Below are 22,646 nucleotides of genomic sequence, written 5' to 3'. Positions count from 1 at the left end.
GCTGGACTGTTGCTCATGCTTACCTGCGGACGATAAGTGATGAAGTATTCCTCGATGGTAAATTCAGTTAAAACAATCTCAGAATGAGATTAAAACCTCAAAAAGTGAGTTCAGATGATTCTTTCAGAACCCGCTATAGAGGCATGATCCGAGTAAGATTCCATGAATAGAACGACGCGATCATAATAACGCGATTCTCCTTGCAACTTTCATGTTTGGCAAGGGGCCATGAAGCCATGAAGGAGTGTGTCCGCATGTGTGTGTTGGGAAACAGGGAAGGCGAAGGGGACGAGGAACGGGTGGGGTGAGGGTATTTCCCTATCTGCTCTTTTTTCGGTTACACGAGGAGCCCCCGACCAAAACTGGTACTTTTTTTATTTAAATAGAAATATATATCTGACAAGCTGTAGTAAGTAGATCCAAACTGGGACACAGACCGCTCATCGTGTGGCATATTGGGCTCTTGTTATTGTAATATACTACGTACCACACAAGTGAATAGTGCTTTTTATCTTCGCCCTGATTGGCTGGTTCAGAAGTGATTAGCAAGAACTATTCACCTTCGAGTAGCCGAAAACATCGCGTGTCAACAATGTAATTTCCGAGCATTTCTTGGTATGTTGACAGAAATAATTTAATTCCCTTTGGCTTCTGTGTGATATATGCTAAAACGATTATTCACCTCAGTGTCGGTGAAAGTGCTGGATATTTTCTCTACTTCGGTGATTAATTGTCTACTTTTCAGTTAAGTAACAAAGCTAAGAGTTTGGGACTTCTTTCAATTCTTAAACATAGGAGCAAGAGGTGTTTATGGATAATATTATTTACACAGGCGAATTTGCGTTCTTTCGACTAATGCAGGTTGCTGGTGTACGCAGCACCGGTATAAAAGAACACGCCATCAAAATAGCTGTGTATGATTTCACATAAGAACTCAGGAATGAGAAGATTTAAATTACCTAACTCGGCTCAAGAGCACTTTTTCCATGCCCCAGGGATGATGTGGTTTTCTCAGTACATTATGAGATATATTCCATACAACCTTGCAAGAATAAAGAGCTCATGAATTGAACAGGGGAACCGGCAAATTATGTAATTGGTATTTTGCGCCTTTCGTAATACAAATTCATGATTCTGTGAAGAGCATGATTTTTTAAATTGAATTTTCTCAACAAAGTGTTGCTTACCTTAGTCTTGACATGCGGTGTTTCAAGCTACCACTCCGTTACCTAACGAGCTAACAAGATTTAAACTGAAAGATTGATTGGCAGTCCTTGGTTTTATTATTTTGAACGTCCCACAAAGATTATTTGCATATAAAAAGGTACAAGTGATTCAAATGCAGGGATGGCCTACCGAAGTTAATTACACCCTCAAATTGTACTGTTGAATCAACTGGTAGTTACGAGGATGAAATGTCAACTGTTCATTGGAGACTCTCTATACACTCTCGTGCAACTTCGAAGTGATTCGCGCTTACTTCGAAATCGCGAAATTATCTGAAACAATCGCGACAAAACCGAAACATTGCTGTTGGAAACGTGGACGTTTCTTCGGGTTACCTGGCATCCACATTAGATTGAATACTATTGTGATTTAAAATCATATATCCAACGCCATTAGTCAAAAGAACGAGTTAAGTTCGGAATCATAAACATTGCAGTGCTCCTGTTTTGCAGGTTTACAGCTAAGAGAGTACAGACGGAAAAGACAGAAAAGGAAGCAAAAACGAAAAATTAACTGGATAAAAAAAAAAGATTAAAAAATCCAACGTTAGTTTTAAGCATGCCAATCACTGATCACCTTTTATTTTCATATAAGTTAAGTCATGTCACTCTTTTCTGTTATTCATAAGCGCTTGGTACTGCTGCACAGGTAATTTGTGATTTACTCCCCTGCCTGCGGGCGTGCCACGATCTCATTAATGCTGCGGCGTGAGCGTTTGCTTGCGGGTAAGTTTAGCAAAGCCAGCTGGCGAGTGATCTGCAAGGAAGCTGGCTGTCTGCAGTGCTAAACCACTTCCTCATCTCTCGCGGGCTATCGTTACTCAGGGCCTCAAACTTTATTGCAGGCAAAGTAACGCTTGTACTTGCTCGAAGACTAGAAAGATTTATTTCAATGCCTCTCAGAAACTGAGAAAACAAAAGCGCGAAGAATAATGATTCCGGCACTGGATTATTTTTCCCAGTATGTGAAGTTTTTATGTTACTTGTTGTTCTCTTTGTGTGAAAAAACCATCGAATACGATCTGGTGTTTTTTTTTTCTATTTCCTTTTACCGGTAAGCCCTCCTCATTCACAATTAACACGATTTGTGGCCTTCGCTAGATACACAAAATCTCGCTTCCAAAGTAACTCCTTCTTGAACTCTGAACAATTCCATTTAGTACATAATTTGACACGATAACAATAGATTCACACTTTAAAAAGATCATTTCGTTTCCCTCAGCGTTGGGACTGTGAACTGGCTTCTCAGATGGGATACAGATTATGCAAACGAATTGACGATCGCCTGATTATCTTCTTTTAGAGTGGTGGGGGCAGCTACACACAGGTTAGGAAAAACAAACGAACCAGACTCTCATTAAACTTAATTTTATTCAGCACCGCGGGTAGCTTCGAAAAACGCTTGACACCTCTTCTAAGTTATCATAATTTCCCGAAAAACTCCAGCATAAATAAGGTTAATTAACATCAAACTGTTTTTTGTACTCCTAGCGTTATTAAATATAGAGCCCTGTTTTATCAAAACTGGCGAATAATTAGTATTTTATTACTAGCTGCAAATCACATGTTACCAAAGCCTAGGAATTAACTTGAAGAACTGTTTCAGCGCGTTGTTCTCAGTTTGAGAACCTCAAGAACATAACAAAATTTTCTTTACACCTGTGCAGAATTATAATTGCAATAAGTTAAGAGAAAACAAAAGGTAACGAAAGTGCATAATAGATGAGATGAAATTTGGATAAATTTAAACAATTTCAGTAAAGTTATTTACTTTTTAATTAGTGGATTTCACTGGGAGGTATTCTTCGCGGAAATGTTTCTGTGGCAAAGACATTTCATTGAGCACACAAATACTCTGTATAAATTAAATAATAAAAGGAACAAAAAAACATTTCTCATTTGCTCGAAGAAAATGAGAAAGATTTAGATGTAGAGCTACATTGACACGACCAACAAACGGCGAACCGTGACAATTTCAATTCAGCCTTTTCCTCGTTTGAAAATAAAGTTGAAGGCTGAATCCTGAGATCGAAAAATCACCAGGTACCTGGAGGATCTGGTTTCAGAAATAAACTGCGCTTAACTCTTAAAAGCTTTCATAAGGGCCATCGGTCAGTCAAATTGTCCAGACGGAAAAGTTTATCGCCTTTGGCACCCGGGTCTTGTTTAAGCAGAGCTCTGAGAAAATTAAACTTTCGCATTTGTTGCGAAAAAATGCTTTTACTTTTCTGTCACATATATTCAGCAGCTTGGAGACAAGGAAGAAAATCTGAAAAGGTAAACCTCTTTGCCGTTCACGTCAACAATAAACTAAGTTCTAAATTGGGCGCAAAGACTAAGCTTAATGTTGACTTTTTAAACCACTTAGCCAATCAGATCGCCACATAATCATATGCGATTTGCATCTTTTTAATTTTGTGCGATTTAGTTTTATCTTATCCCACTGGCACAGAAATACAATCACATCACAAGTGTTCCCGTTCAAAAACATCTTAATTCAGCCCTCTAAATGCCCAGCTCTTTGTGATTGGCTGTAAAGTATAGAAAACTGACAAAAGCACATCAAAATTACTAGAACACGATTATCCTCCATATATTTAAAATCGCGAGAAAGCTCCTTCTAAACTTACTAACTATTTCTAAATGTGTCTTACTTCCCCAAAATATTAATTAATTTGTCCTATTACAAAAAAATTTTTGTTTATTTTTTTTTTATCCTTAGATAAAATATTCCTTCATCATAATGAAACATGCAAGTGAACAAGAAAATATTCCAATTTGGACTAAATATTTGAGTGTTTTACACTCCTATTTGTTTTCAATCCGTTATTTTTAACACTATAGAACAATTTTCAACTGAGTGTCGAAAGACATCTGGAATTGCTTTGGTCTTTTTACTTAACTCTTCTCTGTGATTGGTCGAGAAAATTCGCGCCATTCTCTCAACCAATCAGATCCTAAACTACAAACAATCGTGAGTGAGTCACTCGTTCTCATTGGCTACTTACAATGTTTAAAAGCTTTCTTCTGATTGGATGCCGTAATTAGTTTGGGTTGATTTTTCGACACCCAATTGAAAACTGCTTTAAACGTTCAAAGCCTATGCTTCAAACGTCTTCTGCAGTGAATTTAATGATATCTATCGATTTATATTAACAAGCTGCTGCACACAATAACACTCTTGTTATGTCTTTTTCTTAAAGCAGGTAAACACAATAATTCTGACTGAGATAAACAGACTTACGTTACACGTAGAGTTAATTTTTTCTCCTGAAATACACACATTCATCTCTCTGAATACGCCAAAGGGTTCCTTATCTTGACTCCAGCGGCCATCTTTACTTCTGATGGTGCCGTGCGCTGTCATAAATCAGTATTGTCAAGGAGGTGTTAAGTAGCTCCGTAAGAACGCAATACTGAGGGGCTGGCGTTTGGATAGCAGGTCGATCAGTCGCCAGGGTAGCGAAGAAGAACCAAGATGAACCTGAAGACAGAAAGTTTCAAATAAGAAGAAAGCAAAGCTACATTGATAAATTAGACCTCTCAGTGCTAAGGGCAATCAATTTCTGTGGCACTCGGTGACTAGGCGTAGTGTTGTTCCTGTTGGATGGAATGCTTGTCGCATCGCATCGTCCTAGCTGCGCTGAGAGGGGCATGGTGAGAAGACAGCGTTTTACGCAAAAATACACCACAACTAAAACCCGGAATAGTTCAAGCTTGGACCTTTGATTCAGACAAGGGTCTCCCATAGAGTGAGAGTGAAGCTACTTTAAGAGAAAGAATCACCTTGGTGATGTACCACACAAGAGACATTTCTTGTCCTTCAACACATAACGGTTCTACAATCCATCCACTGGACATGATCTTTGTATGAAAAGAAATAATAATGTTAAATTATTTGCCCTGGAACATTCAAGAAAGATAGCTTAGTAATCGTAAAATGCTTTATCTGATCTAGGATATCTTCCATATTGGTTACTTAGACAAGATAATAAAATCTTTATGAAAAATACAATTCTCCCGGAAATATACATAATTATCCATTCTAGTGCTACCCCTCTGCAGAACAGAGAACGGAACGAATCTGCCCCCCCTCCCCCCCACTGAAATTAACTCTTCACAGAGTGGGTCTGGTCCCAATCCAGGTTCATCGTTCACGTAACTAAACATCTAGGCTCTTATCACCAACCTGTCCCCGGATGATTGAAGGTGACAGAGGACACTTTGGATGCTCAATCGACTGAGATGCAAGCACGTACTTGTCACCCTAAAACAAAAACAAAAACAAAAAAAATTGGTACAACGGCGCCATTTTCAGTTGATTGTCAAAAGTACCCCGGTATTGCAACAGATACACATTACTTTTAATTCGAGGTTAGACTTCGAAACTTACGCCCCCTCTCAAACAATGAATGCAAATCTAAAGCGAATCGCGACTCGGTCACCCGCGTTTTCCCGCGCTTTAGGATTTTGTTTATGTTTACATAGAGTTCTCATTGGTTCCTTGCAATATTGTCCCTTGCTCTGATTGGCTACACTCATCACACTTAAGGTTTGGTTTTCCGACGTTTCAGAGAAGGTTCATTATTTATTGCCGAAGGGGATTTTTGGATCACACGGTTTTCAGGGAAAACGGAGGGGGGATCAGTTGTCGCCAATAAAATAGCAACAAGTATATAAGAAAATTGAAACGAAGATGGGGTCAATGAATATTATGGGGGTGCAGTAAGTTTTATCGAGACGCAACCAGAATATTCTGGACCCCCCCCCCCCCCCCGCGAGATAAGTAATGGGCCGTCCCTTAGTTTAAAGCAACATAATATCCAACAACCATTGTGATCTCATAAAAAATCACGTTATGATAAAGGTATTATTCAACTTACCTCTACGCGTTCTTTAGAGACATAGCAGAAGTCACGTGAATGTGTCATAAAGCACTGAGACGTCTCATGAAGCATATACACTGTGACAAACAAACATCATACGTCAGTAGCAAACCCTTTGGGTCGGTTATTTAAACAAAGTTCAGCCGTTGTTTAACGAACCGCGCTCTAAACTATTTTCAATTTATCTGTCTCCTTTATCTGAACATTCAATTTTGTGATCAGTGTCTAGAGGGCTCAATTCTAAAAGTGGAAGGACATTTACTCAATTAAATCAACCCTCCTATAGAAAATACCTAAGGCCCACTGCTTGCGTAAAACCGCGATTTCGGTTAGACCACATGTAAATAATTAGCCTTTTGTCTCTTAGGAAAGATCAACAGTATAATTCTAACAATTTGTCAAGTAGACAGAAAAAGGAGCGACTCGTTTAAACATTTGGTTGTAAAATACTGCGATTAAATATTGCCTAAAATAATTTAAGCGTCAAGCGAAGACAAAGTTTCGACGTTCAACACATCTAAGCAGGAATGATTCTGAGTTTGAGACACAGGTTCATGGTAAAACAGCCAAGCTACTGTAATTTATGCGACGCTCTGTTTAATAAACATTCTACATTTTCACTGGTTTTCATTTTGTTATTTTATCTAGCATCTTGAAATTTCTAATCCGTTTCATTTTCTGATTTGATAACGTTAGTTAAATGTCGAAAATGATTTGCTTTCAACCGTTTTTTTGTTTCAAACTTTTCAAAAATGATTCGAGCACTGAATGAATATTGTTTTGACGTACATAACACTTATCATAAAAAATGCCTAAACTCACCAACTTTCAGTCCTTCTTCCACATGCTCTACAATATTTATTTTCTGCAAAAAAATTTAAAAAAGAAACACACACACAAGTTGAGGCGTAGATCGCTAAAATAAGGTAAGCTTCCCTCAGCGAAAACAAAAAAATATATATATATATAGATATATATAACAGTCTCACGATTGTGTCATTTAAATTATCAAATCTGAACTGATGCACGACATGTCTACCTTGAGCATGTTGTCGTAAATATATCTGGACAGCGGGTTCTTGACTGCCTCCCACACGGTCGGCGGTGGTGCCGGGATGACTCCTCGCCCCATAAAACTGAAAAATCAACACACAGTTCCGGAGATGGAGTAAGAAAGATGGCAAGTCTTGAGCTAAAAAGAGAGAATCAAATTACCACGTATTTTTTGTCCGTTATCTATTCTTTCACTCATCCATAGCTACAGCACTCTTACCAGTGTAGAAGACTACCACTGCACTCTTCCCTTTTCCGCACGATAGTGACGTCTTTCTGAATACTGTGAAACCTAAAAGAGACACACAAGTCATAATCATTAAAATTTGCCTGAAACTGAATTAAATCAGGAAGGATAGCGATTGATATAGATTGAACTTGGTCTTTCACTGGCACCAGCTTCATACGAAATCGAATAAATACTTTTAAGTATATAAATGAAAACGTCCAGCAGTTCTTAAGTTGTTGATTGCTGAAAACAGTCGGTTGATTTGGAAGAATATTTGGGACAATTTGATAGTTTCAAGTGTTACTATAGTCACACTATAACCGTGACAATTTTTTTTCCGTTTTGGACGAACACCTGTGAGGCTTTTTCACTTATTTGACAGCGCTGCAAATTCGAATCCTAAATCTATATCTCTACTGGAGAATATTCATTGCAATCAAACACGAAAAAAAAAATAGCTCTTACGTCCATCCACCGTGAGAAGAGTCGTTTGTCAGACGCTGTGGAGACCTAAAAGATGCCGGTGCCGTTTTGATCATCTCGGGAAGACCTGAAGCAAGTAGGGCCTGAAAAAGAAAAACGTTCTTTGATATTTTTCCTTGCATTATCACCAATTATTTTCAGGGTTCGTATTCATTTCTGCGCGAAAGTTGAATAATTTTTGGAATTTATCAAAACTGTACTTTCACCATCAAGACTCAAGGTTATGACTCATGTCACATGATCTGAACAGAAACGCAGTTGTCGAGAGTTTGCCCCAAAATTAATAATAGTCCGATCGCACTAATTCAAGAGTAGGTTATTTTGGTAAATTGGGCTACCTTTAAAACATTTACACCTTGTAACTGAGAACTTGCTGCTCATTTCATGAGGCTATGCCTCCACTTCACATACTATTTCCATTTTCAATTTTGAAAATTCTGTTCTCTTTTGGGAAATCGGGGCTGTGCGAACCTTGTCGATGCCTAAAACAGACAACTTGCCGAACAAAAAAATCAACAATAAAAGGATGTCTTCTGAGTAAGACACAAACTATCCAAGGAACCTGTATTGCCCACGGAAGAGATAATTCGACATCTGACCAATAAACACATATGCATCAATCCGTGACCTACCTCTTTTAAGACCTCTGCCGCAGCGTGGTTACCAAGAATACGAAATTTAATGTGAAGCCGATTTACTGCAAGCAGATGTAAAATTAGTTTACATTAATAATTTCGCACAGTGAGAATTTCATATCATTTTGTTGAGATTTGACCAAGCCGAAATGAACTTACCAAGAGGTTTTTCTATCACTTCGTCTTCAGTTCTGCAAAGAAAAACATTAGTGGTGATTTGTAACCAACAGAGAATCTTGGGCAGTGAAGAATGCAACTTTTTAATTTAACACGAAGTAAGATCTCATGCCGGGTTCGTACATATTTTTGCGTACTTATTTTTGTCAATTGTTTCCAGTTTTGTCCAAACCAATACTTCAATTTCCAGAATCGGGTTTATTACTGAGATCACAGAGCCTGATGACTGAGGCCATCCAGTAATTTAACAAAAGTTTTTCCGTTATTTCAGTAACGTTTATTTTCTTTGTCTCAGAAATTATTTGGCAAATTTCTGAATTATGAATTCTGGATTCTATTACGTGCCTTCAATTCTTCATCTGCAAGAGACTGGGCATAAGTAATTGCACTCAAGATGTAGCATTACGTTTCTGATTGGTTCAGGCTATGCGCGCTGATGCCTAATCTGGTAGCTATGCCTTTCCCACTCTTAGGAGAAAGAAAATATCTGGGAAGGAGACAACTAAGCAATTCTTACTTGAGACTATCCAAATAGCTTTGTTTCTCTTTCTCCATTTGTCTCTTCAAATCAGATATTTCTTTCTCTTTTTGAAGTTTTTGTTCTTCCAGATCCTTTAGTCTCTCTTCGCATTCCTCTCTGTCCTCCTCGCTGGTTCGTAGTTTTGCTCGCACTTCCTCCAGCTGCAGATGGATATTTTCTTTCTCCCGCCGCTCATTTTGAAGCCTACCCACGTCAAATAATATATAGATTTAGCCAAGCATAAAAGCAGAGCTCGCATTTTTTTTTCCCGCACGTCTCAAGGGCACAACGCCTTGCCCCGACCAGGACTAGAACCTGGGTCTTCCGACTCGGAGCCCAGTGCACTGACCACAGGACTACTGAACAAAGCCGTGGCGTTGGCGTGCCCGCGGTACAGTTGACCACGCATGTTAAAAGTAGCACCTTGTACGGTCGTACGGTCGTACATCCAAATTTTTTCGGCTTGATGGGTTACTACTATTTTGTATAATTATGGAGCTACGCTCTGCCAGCTCAGCTATAATAGACTCAAATAAACAAAAGTGACAGCCTCTAAACGAACTAAGGTTTTTGCAGATTGTCACGAACGTAGTTCGACCGAAAAATGTAAGTTGTTTTGTGCGGATTTGAACCCCTGACGTTCCAACAGAAGGCGAGTTAATAAGGCGCACGTGAAGGCACTACAAGGCCCTGTATTTTTTGACGTGTCTCCTTTACTGAAAAAGTGTTTCGTGCAAATACGACCACTCACTTAAGCACCAACAACACAGGCTCTCATTTATTCGAGCAAGAAATTAGCCCTGATTTTCTTTTGAAAAACGTTGCACACGATTTTAAAGCTGCATGAACGTGACAATTTAAGATATTTTAAATCCTTCCGTACCTCATCTCACTTTCTTCCGCATTCTCGAACGTCTCTCGAAGTTTTCTCGCCTCCTCCTTAAAGAATTCCAGTGCTTCTTCATTGTGCAGATCACCAGATGACTTTACACGAGACAGCCTTCCTATACGCGAAGTAATTAGTCGCCTTTCTCTGGCTCTTTCCACATGGAACCGTTCCTTTTGTCCTGAAAGTTTCAGCAGAGCGACTTCTTTCTCATTAATACCATCCATCATCTTCTCTGAGATCTTTCTTTGCTGCTCGTGAACTCTGTCTTCGTCTTTCTCAAAGTGAGCTCGTTTAGCGACGTATTCAAGGAATAAGACATCTTCGTCGCTACCAATTTGCCTTAATCTTTTCTTCACTAAATTTAGAACTTCGAGTTTCTTTTCATCGCTTGCTCTGACATCGCTTGCTGTTTCCCCTTCCAGCGTATCGCTGGAATTCAAAGATTCAAACGTCTTTGAAATTAAACTTTCAATCTCGCCATACTCCTTCCACAAAAGTTCCACATAACGTTCACGATCTTGGTCTACCAAAGCAATGTCTTGCTCTTCTTTAATTTTTAAGCTTTCCAAACACAGACGAATTTTCTCTGCGTGTTGCTGACGAGATGCTTTGTACATTTCTTCGAGTTCAGTTATCTTAGCCTCGTTTTCCAGAATTTGCCGTCCATAGAACTCGACATTTGTGATCTCACGCGTTAATTCACTGCGTGTCTTTTCGATTATCTCCTCTTTTTCGTTTTTAAGCTCAAACAATCTTTGCAGTTGTTGTGTTACTGCATCATCGTTAGCTCCCCCTGAGGCAGACAATTTACTGGATTGAAAATTCCAACTGGCTCGTCTGCGTTGCCGCAAGTCCAAAGCTACAGTTTTAGATGTCAAACCAGCGTCTGAAATTCTCCGTGTCTCATCACTGTAGTCAACCTTGGTAACTGTTCTTTCGTCAAAATTTTCCTCCGAGCCAACCGAATCGTCTACAGAGCTTAGGAAAGTCATATACTGATCGTGTTTTTCTGTTATTAGCTGAATTTTTTGTTCTAACTCGTCAAGTTCGGCTAAATTTTCGGCAAGAGTCGAGTCTAAGGTCAGTTTATCTCGATTTAATTCACCCTCAGCTTCAGCCTTGGCTATTTCAAGTTTCTCTTGTAACTCTAACAACTCGACTTGTTGTTCTTCCAATCCTTTTAAATCATTCTCCATCTCCAACGCATGAAGTTCCTCTTGACGGACTCTTTCAATCTCCGCTTGAGCAATCAATTTCCGCCGGTGCAGCTCAATGTCAGCCAATTTCATTTCATATCGAACAACCTTCTGCCATTCGCCCTCCATAAAACGAGCCACTTCTTCCCTCTCCTTTGCTATTTCTTCCGCGGCTTCTTCGGCTTCTCTACACTGTTTAAGTTTCATTTCGAACAGATCCTCCAGCTGCTTCTCAATCTCTTTTCTCGAATCCTCGTGCTTCTTGTCCATGTTAAGTCGAACTTCTTCCAGATCCTCGCGCGCTTTATGTGATTTTCCATCGTGAATCTCGCGCAATGTCTGAATATGCTCTTTTTGGTTGTCAATCTCTTTCTGCTTGTTATCGATTTCAGTCTGGAAGGTTTTTTCTATCTCCAGCCTCCTGACTTCTGCTTCTTTGTGTCTGGCGATTAAATCTGTCACTTGATTTCTGCAAAAATAGATAACGATGTACACCGTTAGAGGCACAGCCAAGATGAACAGCTAGTTTCGCCCTGGCGTAAGAAATCCCGGCAACTACAACTATTCACATTTTGAGTAAAAAAAAAAAATTTTTAAAAAGCACTTTGAAAGTTTCCCTTCCTCAAAGGAGGGGTGGCGTCAGCGAGTGGGCTATTTTTCAACATTTTCCCTCCGTCCAAACATTCGTTTTAATTTCTGCTGATTAACGTAAGAGTTTGTAGAATATTACGTCCTGACACAACTCAGATGGGCATGGTCATCACAGACCAGCCGATTAAGGAAAATGAGAATTTAGACGAGATTGAATTTAAAAGAAACTAATTTAACTTACTTTATTTCCTCTGAAGAATCTGGCCCCGGAAGATCAATTTCAACACTGAAAGAAATTAGAGTAATGATGAGTTATCTCTCGATGCCCCTCCCTCGATTTTAGTGTTAAATCAAAACAAGCTTGCAAGATTCATCAACTTCGTACCCAGAGTCCAAAGTCATCGGTGAAGAGGAATCGGATCTCACACTCAGGTCTCCATGACTACCACGGACAGGTGAGATATGCAAATTACCCAAAGACTTGGTCGATTCCTAAGGCGAAAAAGAAAGACCATTACGATTCTGTCGTTTCTTCCAAGAAAGCGCACAAGTTCCTTCTTTCTTGCAGTCCTCTTACGTGTTCGCGCGAGAATGCTCTCGCTCTACGGCTTGTACGATTACGTGTTTGCGTATTGTTTTGTTGATGTTAGGGCCTTAATTTCTCAGCGTGTGCAGCAGCCAGAGAGAACAATCAGCCATCGGATAAAGCGAGAAAACCTCACCGTGGTGTACAAAGCAAAGCGCCGTTTTTCACTTACTTTTGCCGCTTCGGTTGGAAAATTGAATTTGAACACATCGCTCTTGCCAAGAACAATAACATCACCTACGAGAAATGATGTGCAGTACTTGGTTCCGTTTACTCTACAATAATTGAATATCACTGCTTAAACAATGATCAACAAGAGAATACGAGTTGGAGATGAAGAAATTTACAGACACAAAATATGATAATGGGAAAAAATCTAACATTTCCATAATATGCGACCAAATTATATTAAACTAAAAAAATGTCAATGTAAAAGAAGCCCTCAGCTTGGCGGGGCTTTGATCACAGAAAAAATCCTAAAAGATGTTTTCAGGAGAACAAATTCAACTTACCCTGATTTAGTTTTGTCGGCTGAGACACAGCCACCCCGTTTACCCAACACAATGAAGAAATCGGCTCAAACATGACTCGCCCTTTGACAAAATCCAACACACAGTGTTCTTTGTCGATGTCTTCGCCTTCAAGAACTAGGAAAAAGGAAAAGTAACATCAACACCCAGATGGTTTACCTCTGACATAACGCTTTTCACAGAATTCGGTTTAAATAACTGAATGGGTGCAAGGCAAACGAGAGAACTGTTAGCGAATAACGCAAAAATCTCATTACACGCGTTTATGTCGTCTAATATCGTGGACTTACCGATATCTTGCGGGTTTGGCGCATCTTCTCGTCCAATGTGTGTTTTTCCATGCTACAGAAAATAATATAACAGGTGGAACAAAATCAATTTGAAGAACCACAAATATGGTTTTTATGCAATTTTACCCTTACTAAGGGCTGACGATCAAAGCGTCAACTTTATAAAGAAAAATTTATTTTGTCTTGATTTTCAAAAACTTATTCTCTTACCATAACACGATACAGCATTATCTCTGTTCTGAGTGGATCCTCCTCCAAGCGAACTAAGTGAGGGAGCTCCAGATCAACAAGATCCTTGCATGATCCGTGACGCTGGAGCTGTAACTCGCTCTCCTAAACAATGAAAATAAAACGCAAAATGATCGTTGATCCAGATTGACAAGAACCATGATTAGAAACTTTTTAAACGAAATGCATATTTTCAACGGGGCGAAATCAGTGACCGGTCTCAATTAGTTATGGATACGTTAACCATCATGGTAAAGATTAAATTGGATTGTTTTGATTGAATGATCTTAGGATGAAATCAAACATATATTCCACTTGTGAGTGTGTTTTCAAACTTTTTCTCTCTTTCTCAAATCATAGGCAACGAAGACAAAGGTTATCCTCTGTAAAAAAAATATAAACCTTGAATAAATATTTAAAGAAAAGCAAATACCTTGGAATGCAAGGCAATATTGAGGTATGACTTTGAAGTCCTTGTACCCGAGGTATATTATCGGGAGAAACTTTCTGTTCCCCTGATAGGATAAGCTATTTATCTTTATAACTGTGCATCCCTAAATTCACATTTTGGACACAGGTAAGAATTAATTACCTCCAGTAACATGATAAGCCGCGATAAGCCAGTATCAGTGTTTACACTACCTTTGAATTGCACAGCTGTTTAGATTTAAGACCTTGAAGGTGGTTTGCAACACTAAAAGCTCTACAAATACAGTTCTGAGAGACATTACCTCCTTCTTGTCTTCTGGTGCTGTTTCAAGTAAAATCTTCAATTCAGAGTCCATTCGTTCAAAGGTATCTCTACGAGCGAGAGATTTGAGTTCGACTTCAGGGTCTGCCTTTTGATCTACAGACGTCGTCTAACACAAACGAATAATCAAACACAGTCACCACTTTGCTCGCGACAGAAAAAGAACATTCACAAGTCCATCGCATCTCACGGCTTACCATGATAAGTCTACGTTGCAATGACGCTAATTATTCCCTAACAAAGGATACAAGAAATAAAATATTTATCGTAGAGATGGGTTCACTCTATCGCATTAGCTGAAAACTACCACCCCGGAAATTACTACCTCACGGGCGACGAGTGGGGGAAGAGGAAAAGATCGAAATACGAGTGGCCAGCGGAAAACAAATTCAATACTTCATATAAAGACATATCAGTTATAGTTGCGGAAAACGACAGTGCTACAAAGCCCAAATATCAACAGTATACTTCGCTAAATAAAATGTTAAGTAATATTTCAAAAGTGTTGATGGCATGATCTTTTACTGCTGTAATAAACAATGGAGGCATCGGAAAAGGCATCGGTGGCATCCAGAAAGGCACCAAGGAGAATTTTATTTACGTTTTGTAACTTGCTGCGTGACGTGCGTGACGAAATAAGAAAACCAAAACCGTGGGTATGGGCGGCCGTCACCACCAAAAATACAAGGATGTCAAATAGATCAGCAAATACAAAGATGGTCTAAAGATCAGCTGCAGGATAGAATAGCTAATAAAGGAATGGCATGGACAAAGTATAGACGGTTTAGTTTTCCTTCGTGAAACAAAACACCCTAAACATGAATAGTTTAGCCAAATGATAAACGGTCTAGTTGCCCATGTCGAGTTGGAACATGAGATTGTGAAATGGACTAGCTCAATTGCGAATAGCTTAGCACTCATTTGCAGTACAATACTCAAACGGTGTCACGTTGCGTCAAATGGCTCGGGGTAACGTTGAGTAGCATAGCGTACGCACAAACGATGTAGCGTTGCGTGAAATGGCTCAGCATAATGTCGAATGGTACAGCGTACACATATGGTGTATAGCGGCACAGCGACATACAAACAGTGTAGCGTTGCGTGAAGTGGCTTAGCATAATGTCGAATGGTACAGCGTGCACACAAATGGTGTAGCGTTGCGTGAAATGGCTCAGCTTAATGTAGAATGGTACAGCGTAGACACAAATAGTGTAGTGTTAGGTCAAATAGCTTTGCAGAACATCAGACGCTCTATCTGAACATTAAATTGCTTAGCAGGTAATTTAGTGTTAACAACTGGGTTGAAAACGTAAATTAGCCACCGTAAAGGGTAAAAAAGCTGACGTTTCGAGCGTTAGCCCTTCGTCTATCGCTCTGACGAAGTGCTAACGCTCGAAACGTCAGCTTTTTTACCCTTTACGGTGGCTAATTTACGTTTTCAACCCAGTTGTTAACACTAAATTACCTGCAATACTCTCCCACCGACGCAGCACCACAGTTTCTTTAGAAACTTACCCCTTTATTCATTAAATTGCTTAGTATTACTTGAAATATTTCGATGTTGTAGCGAATCGTCGTGGCGTGACGTGAAGGCCATGCCATTCCTTTATTAGCTATGCTATCCCGCAGCTGATCCTTAAACCATCTTTGTATTTGCTGATCTATTTGACATCCTCGTATTTTTGGTGATGACGGCCGCCAAGGCTATCTCGCCGAAACCACCAAAAATACAAACCGCAAATGGAACAGCGATCTGCTGGGGGCATGACGTCATCGAATGTGAAGACTGCCGCGAAACCATCACATGGCGTAGTCGCTGTATTGAATAGTCTTCACTTCGCTTTGCCGTAAAGCAGAGCCAATTCGGTAAGTTTCTCCGCTTTTTTTCCATGCCGATATTGCATTTATTCGTTGTCGTTCATGAAAGCGTGAATTAAAATAGCAACGAGACTGAATTCTACCACGGTTTGCCGGCCTCCTGGTTTACCACAGTTTGCACGCGTTGGTGGGCCTGAATATATTTATAGTATTAAGTAGTGTTATGGCGTGTATTAAATGTCGATTGTCAAGCTCTCTTTTCTTTCTCTGACTCACGCTTACTTTTCAATGAGAGTTCAACTTCAACGTTCTTTGAACATTGGAGGAGTTCGCATATTTTTAGCTACTCCAACTAAAGATGCCGATATCGACACAACCAATCAGAATATTGAAAAAGCCTGACACACTTTTGTTGATTGATGCCTTGTGAGTGAGACTATGCAGCCATTTTGCTCATGATGCAGCATCCGATACCCGATGAATTCAATAAAAGAACCTTAGGTCGTTTCACGCCTTACCGGCTCTTGACACTTCGTTAAAGAAAGTCGCTTAAATTATATTTTTTATCGTAATCTGCAGTTATTAAGCTTTCTTCTGATATATAGTTTGCTAGGATTTTAGTGAAACTAGCGCGCGAACGAATTTTTCCCGAAGGACATCTGCGAAGGTGGGAAGTAACTTTAAGTATGTCTTAGATATATTTTCAACACCCGTTATGAAGCCGATTCTATTTTTCTTGAATTGTAAAAGCACCGTTCCCCCCCCCCCCCCCCATTTTCCCTTTACCACCCTCTTTTATGTCTGAACGTTTTCTTACTAATTTTATGGCAGACCTGCCTCATCAAGGAAGGTATGTATCTGCTCAAAACCAACTCGGAAAAAAGGTTCCTTTGGCAAACACTACACGTTTGATTGAAGAATGTCAAAACAGATCAAGGATATCAGTTTTCTTACCATGGCGTCCAAAGCACATACAAAATCCAACTTCTCACGTACTACTCCAATGTCCAAAGAGCCGTTGAAGTTGAACTCTCATTGAAAAGTAAGCGTGAGTCAGAAACAGAAAAGAGAGCTCGACAATCGACATTAAATGCACGTCTTAACACTACTTAATACTATAAAAATTCAGGCTCACCAACACGTGCAAACTGTGGTAAACCGGGAGGCCGGTAAAACGTGGTAGAATCCAGTCTTGTTGCTATTTTAATTAACGCTATCATGAACGACAACGAATAAATGCAATATCGGCAGGGAAAAAAAGAGGAAAAACTTACCGAATTGGCTCTGCTTTACGGAAAAGCGAAGTGAACACTCTTCCACACAGCGACTACACTATGTAATGGATTCACGCCAGTCTTCACATTCGATGATCATGACGTCATTCCCCCCAGCAGATCGCTGTTCCATTTGCGGTTTGTATTTTTGGTGGTTTCGGCGAGATAGCATTCACGTCACGCCACAAGCAAGCTCGACAATTCGCTACACCATCGAAATATTTCGTGTGATGCTAAGCAATTTAATGTTCAGCTATGTTCAGCAAAGCTATTCGTAATGCTACACCATTTGTGTGTACGCTGTACCATTCTACATTACGCTATGCCGTTTCATGCAACGCTACACCATTTGTGTAGGCTGTACCATTCGACATTACGCTGAGCCATTTCACGCAACGCTACACTGTTTGTATGTACCCTGTACCATTCGACATTACGCCAAGCCATTTCACGCAACGCTACACCGTTTGTGCGTACGCTGTGCTACTCGACATTACCCTGAGCCATTTGACGCAACGCTACACCGTTTGTGTACTGTATTGCAAATGAGTGCTAAGCTATTCGCAATTGAGCTAGTCCATTGCACAATTTCATGTTCCAACTCAACATGGGCAACTAGACCGTTTCTCATTTGGCTAAACTATTCATGTTTAGGGTGTTCTGTTTCAGAAAGGAAAACTAGACTGTCTAATTTGGCCATGCCATTCCTTTATTAGCTATGCTATCCTGCAGCTGATCCTTACACCATCTTTTTATTTGCTGATCTATTTGACATCCTTGTATTTTTGGTGGTGACGGCCGCCCATACGTGGTCCCCAAATGAATTCTCCCACCTTGCCCCAAAAAATTTTCAAATTTTTCGCAACTTCACCTGTTCCTATTCGTAGGTCCGGCCAAGCCTTTATGGTCATTGGCCCCAGTATAGCCGTTAACTATGGCTTATAAATACAGGTGTTTAGTGTTAAATTGTAAAACTCCCCGAAGAAGTCTACGGCAGTTAGACGACACGCGTCGGGGAATAAAGAAGTTTTACAACTTCTGTTCGCAGAGTACTGCTCACCAGTTCAGTTTTAAAGATTTTTTAAAAAAATTGGTGCGATGGCTGTGGTTAGTTTTTCCATACAGGTTGTCTGGATATACCTTTCACAGAGACGTGGGGCGGGGGAAGGGGGACAGAGACACCAACATAACATAAAGGCTGTGGATACAAACTTATTAATGACTCCAAAAATATAAACATCTAGAACGAAATGTTTTTAGAGTTGCTTAGCTTTTCATTCTTCCGGAATCGAAAGTCGAGATTGCAAAATTCAAGTGAAAAGCAAACCAACCGTGATTAACGCCTTAAACAAGTCAAGATACTTTTTTTCGTCATTCAACAAGTTACATATCGTAAATATAATTCTTCTTGATGCCTTTCCCGATGCCTCCGTTGGATAATATAGCAGAAAAATATTATTCCAGTCAAAGCGTTTGGAAAATTGCTTAACTTTTTAAGTAGCGAAGTATTACCTGGTAATATTTTGGCTTTACAAGACGATTGTTTTTTGCAAGTTACAAAACGTAAATACATTTCTTCTTGGTGCCATTCCGGATGCCACCGATGCCTTTTTCGATGTCTCCATTGTTTATTACAGCAGTAAAAGACATATGTGCCATCAACACTTTTGAAATATTGCTTAACATTTTATTTAGCGAAGTATACTGTTGATATTTCGGCTTTGCAACGCTATTGTTTTCCGCAACTATAACTGATATGTCTCTATATGAGGTATTTAATTTGTTTCCCCGCTGGCCACTCGTACTTTGGTCTCTTCTTCTTTCCCCGCTCGTCGCCTGTAAAGTAGTAACTCCTGAAAAGCTCGTTCTAGTCTATATCCCAGACTCCTCACGAGCAGATACAATAGAATGCGTGATTCCGTGAGATCGCCTTCTTTGTTTAAGAGTATTTAATATTGAAAGTATTAAAAAGACAAGAGACACTTTATTGTAGCAGAGACTCATTCGCACGATATCGGAGAAGGATTACAGAAATACACTTCTAAAAATATAGGTATCATTTCTTGGGATACGCCTCAACACAGATCTACAAATCGCTTCCCTTCAGTTTGAAAGATCAGTTCTTTTCATTTTAATGGTGATTGAATTCAACTCATAAGTTAATGAAATCGGAATTTTTCCTCCAAAACGGGGCCCAAGATCCTTTCTAGTTACACTCCTAACGATCCAGTCAAATTTCGCTTTTCATTGTAATCGTCGTTTACATATATTACAGTAGTGTCTCTATTACTGCGTGGCATTTTGAAAGGTTAATCAACCATGATAATTTATCACAGCAACCCTAGATAACTCGACCAAAATGAAACAAAAACATGGCTGAGACTCTTACTGTTTGTTTCTACTTTCACTGTAGAAGCAGTTCGTTGATCGGCCTCGAAAACTCGTAGCTGCATAATTGTTTGTCTACACCCGTGGTATACTAAAATCGATTGGAATATTTAGTTACGTAAGGTTAAAAGTTCCGGTACCTTGAATGATTTCCAGACATCATTTTTACAGTCAAGGTTATCTACTGTGTTTGAAGCCATGGTGGCTTCCTCCTTACAATCAATGGCTGAATCCGAAAAACCAAGTTAAACCTGGGTGGAATTTACTACGGTTAATATTAACAGATGACGTGACCTGATAACGTGACTCCAATGGGACTCTTCTCCACCCAGGGGTTATAATTTCGCGATAGCGTTCTGTCTGAGAAATCTGATCAAATGATGTGGGTTACTTGCGCTGGACTATCTTTTCATCACAATACTCCTGGTCGCTTAATGAGACTGCGACAGACTCAGGCTCCAGCAGTGCGGACCACCTTACTCATGAGCAAAATCTTATGACATTAAAGCCTCCGATGACTCCAAGGTTTATACCACACTATGATGGGTCACTCCAGAGAAGTCCTCTACTTTGTGAGGAGAATCTGGGAAATGATAATTGTGATCTGCGATAAAATCAGACATAAAAAGGTCAAAAAGGCACGAAAGATGAATTCGGGCCTCGACTGGCTGGACTGTTGCTCATGCTTACCTGCGGACGATAAGTGATGAAGTATTCCTCGATGGTAAATTCAGTTAAAACAATCTCAAAATGAGATTAAAACCTCAAAAAGTGAGTTCAGATGATTCTTTCAGAACCCGCTATAGAGGCATGATCCGAGTAAGATTCCATGAATAGAACGACGCGATCATAATAACGCGATTCTCCTTGCAACTTTCATGTTTGGCAAGGGGCCATGAAGCCATGAAGGAGTGTGTCCGCATGTGTGTGTTGGGAAACAGGGAAGGCGAAGGGGACGAGGAACGGGTGGGGTGAGGGTATTTCCCTATCTGCTCTTTTTTCGGTTACACGAGGAGCCCCCGACCAAAACTGGTACTTTTTTTATTTAAATAGAAATATATATCTGACAAGCTGTAGTAAGTAGATCCAAACTGGGACACAGACCGCTCATCGTGTGGCATATTGGGCTCTTGTTATTATAATATACTACGTACCACACAAGTGAATAGTGCTTTTTATCTTCGCCCTGATTGGCTGGTTCAGAAGTGATTAGCAAGAACTATTCACCTTCGAGTAGCCGAAAACATCACGTGTCAACAATGTAATTTCCGAGCATTTCTTGGTATGTTGACAGAAATAATTTAATTCTCTTTGGCTTCTGTGTGATATATGCTAAAACGATTATTCACCTCAGTGTCGGTGAAAGTGCTGGATATTTTCTCTACTTCGGTGATTATTTGTCTACTTTTCAGTTAAGTATCAAAACTAAGGGTTTGGGACTTCTTTCAATTCTTAAACATAGGAGCAAGAGGTGTTTATGGATAATATTATTTACACAGGCGAATTTGCGTTCTTTCGACTAATGCAGGTTGCTGGTGTACGCAGCACCGGTATTAAAGAACACGCCATCAAAATAGCTGTGTGTGATTTCACATAAGAACTCAGGAATGAGAAGATTTAAATTACCTAACTCGGCTCAAGAGCACTTTTTTCATGCCCCAGGGATGATGTGGTTTTCTCCGTACCCTATGAGATATATTCCATACAATCTTGCAAGAATAAAGAGCTCATGAATTGAACAGGGGAACCGGCAAATTATGTAATTGGTATTTTGCGCCTTTCGTAATACAAATTCATGATTCTGTGAAGAGCATGATTTTTTAAATTGAATTTTCTCAACAAAGTGTGGCTTACCTTAGTCTTGACATGCGGTGTTTCAAGCCAGCACTCCGTTACCTAACGAGCTAACAAGATTTAAACTAAAAAATTGATTGGCAGTCCTTAGTTTTATTATTTTGAACGTCCCACAAAGATTATTTGCATATAAAAAGGTACAAGTGATGCAAATGCAGGGATGGCCTACCGAAGTTAATTACACCCTCAAATTATACTGTTGAATCAACTAGTAGTTACGAGGATGAAATGTTAACTGTTCATTGGAGACTCTATATACACTCTCGTGCAACTTCGAAGTGATTCGCGCTTATTTCGAAATCGCGAAATTATCTGAAACAATCGCGACAAAACCGAAACATTGCTGTTGGAAACGTGGACGTTTCTTCGGGTTACCTGGCATCCACATTAGATTGAATACTATTGTGATTTAAAATCATATATCCAACGCCATTAGTCAAAAGAACGAGTTAAGTTCGGAATCATAAACATTGCAGTGCTCCTGTTTTGCAGGTTTACAGCTAAGAGAGTACAGACGGAAAAGACAGAAAAGGAAGCAAAAACGAAAAATTAACTGGATAAAAAAAAAAGATTAAAAAATCCAACGTTAGTTTTAAGCATGCCAACCATTGATCACCTTTTATTTTCATATAAGTTAAGTCATGTCACTCTTTTCTGTTATTCATAAGCGCTTGGTACTGCTGCACAGGTAATTTGTGATTTACTCCCCTGCCTGCGGGCGTGCCACGATCTCATTAATGCTGTGGCGTGAGCGTTTGCTTGCGGGTAAGTTTAGCAAAGCCAGCTGGCGAGTGATCTGCAAGGAAGCTGGCTGTCTGCAGTGCTAAACCACTTCCTCATCTCTCGCGGGCTATCGTTACTCAGGGCCTCAAACTTTATTGCAGGCAAAGTAACGCTTGTACTTGCTCGAAGACTAGAAAGATTTATTTAAACGCCTCTCAGAAACTGAGAAAACAAAAGCGCGAAGAATAATGATTCCGGCACTGGATTATTTTGCCCAGTATGTGAAGTTTTTATGTTACTTGTTGTTCTGTTTGTTTGA

At 39.7% G+C, this 22,646-nt stretch overlaps 1 protein-coding gene across 1 annotated transcript; it reads right to left on the bottom strand.

Moving 5' to 3' along the window:
* Positions 1–2,578: 2,578 nt before the first annotated feature.
* Positions 2,579–14,626, bottom strand: LOC113681411 (uncharacterized). The gene is made up of 20 exons (XM_089211594.1): positions 14,468–14,626; positions 14,251–14,379; positions 13,502–13,624; positions 13,292–13,343; positions 12,984–13,118; positions 12,644–12,708; positions 12,271–12,377; positions 12,127–12,171; positions 10,093–11,763; positions 9,207–9,413; positions 8,672–8,703; positions 8,510–8,574; positions 7,860–7,960; positions 7,386–7,457; positions 7,152–7,248; positions 6,935–6,977; positions 6,110–6,189; positions 5,416–5,493; positions 5,013–5,090; positions 2,579–4,710 (listed from the first exon to the last, which is right to left on the bottom strand). Exons 1-20 carry the CDS (start codon positions 14,468–14,470, stop codon positions 4,606–4,608), a joined length of 3,288 nt encoding a protein of 1,095 aa, XP_089067720.1. The 5' UTR covers positions 14,471–14,626; the 3' UTR covers positions 2,579–4,605.
* Between the last annotated feature and the right edge of the window lie 8,020 nt (positions 14,627–22,646).

This window comes from Pocillopora damicornis, chromosome 7, assembly GCF_964200805.1.
Source record: "Pocillopora damicornis chromosome 7, jaPocDami1.2, whole genome shotgun sequence".
Taxonomy (NCBI): Eukaryota; Metazoa; Cnidaria; class Anthozoa; order Scleractinia; family Pocilloporidae; genus Pocillopora; species Pocillopora damicornis.
This window is presented reverse-complemented; position numbering and strand designations above follow the sequence as displayed.

Coding starts and splice junctions, on each gene's coding strand:
- LOC113681411 (XM_089211594.1), bottom strand. Junction 13,119..13,291: donor GCCAAACCCGCAAGATATCG/GTAAGTCCACGA, acceptor CCTTTTTCCTAG/TTCTTGAAGGCGAAGACATC. Junction 9,414..10,092: donor GCGGAAGAAAGTGAGATGAG/GTACGGAAGGAT, acceptor TGACGTGGGTAG/GCTTCAAAATGAGCGGCGGG.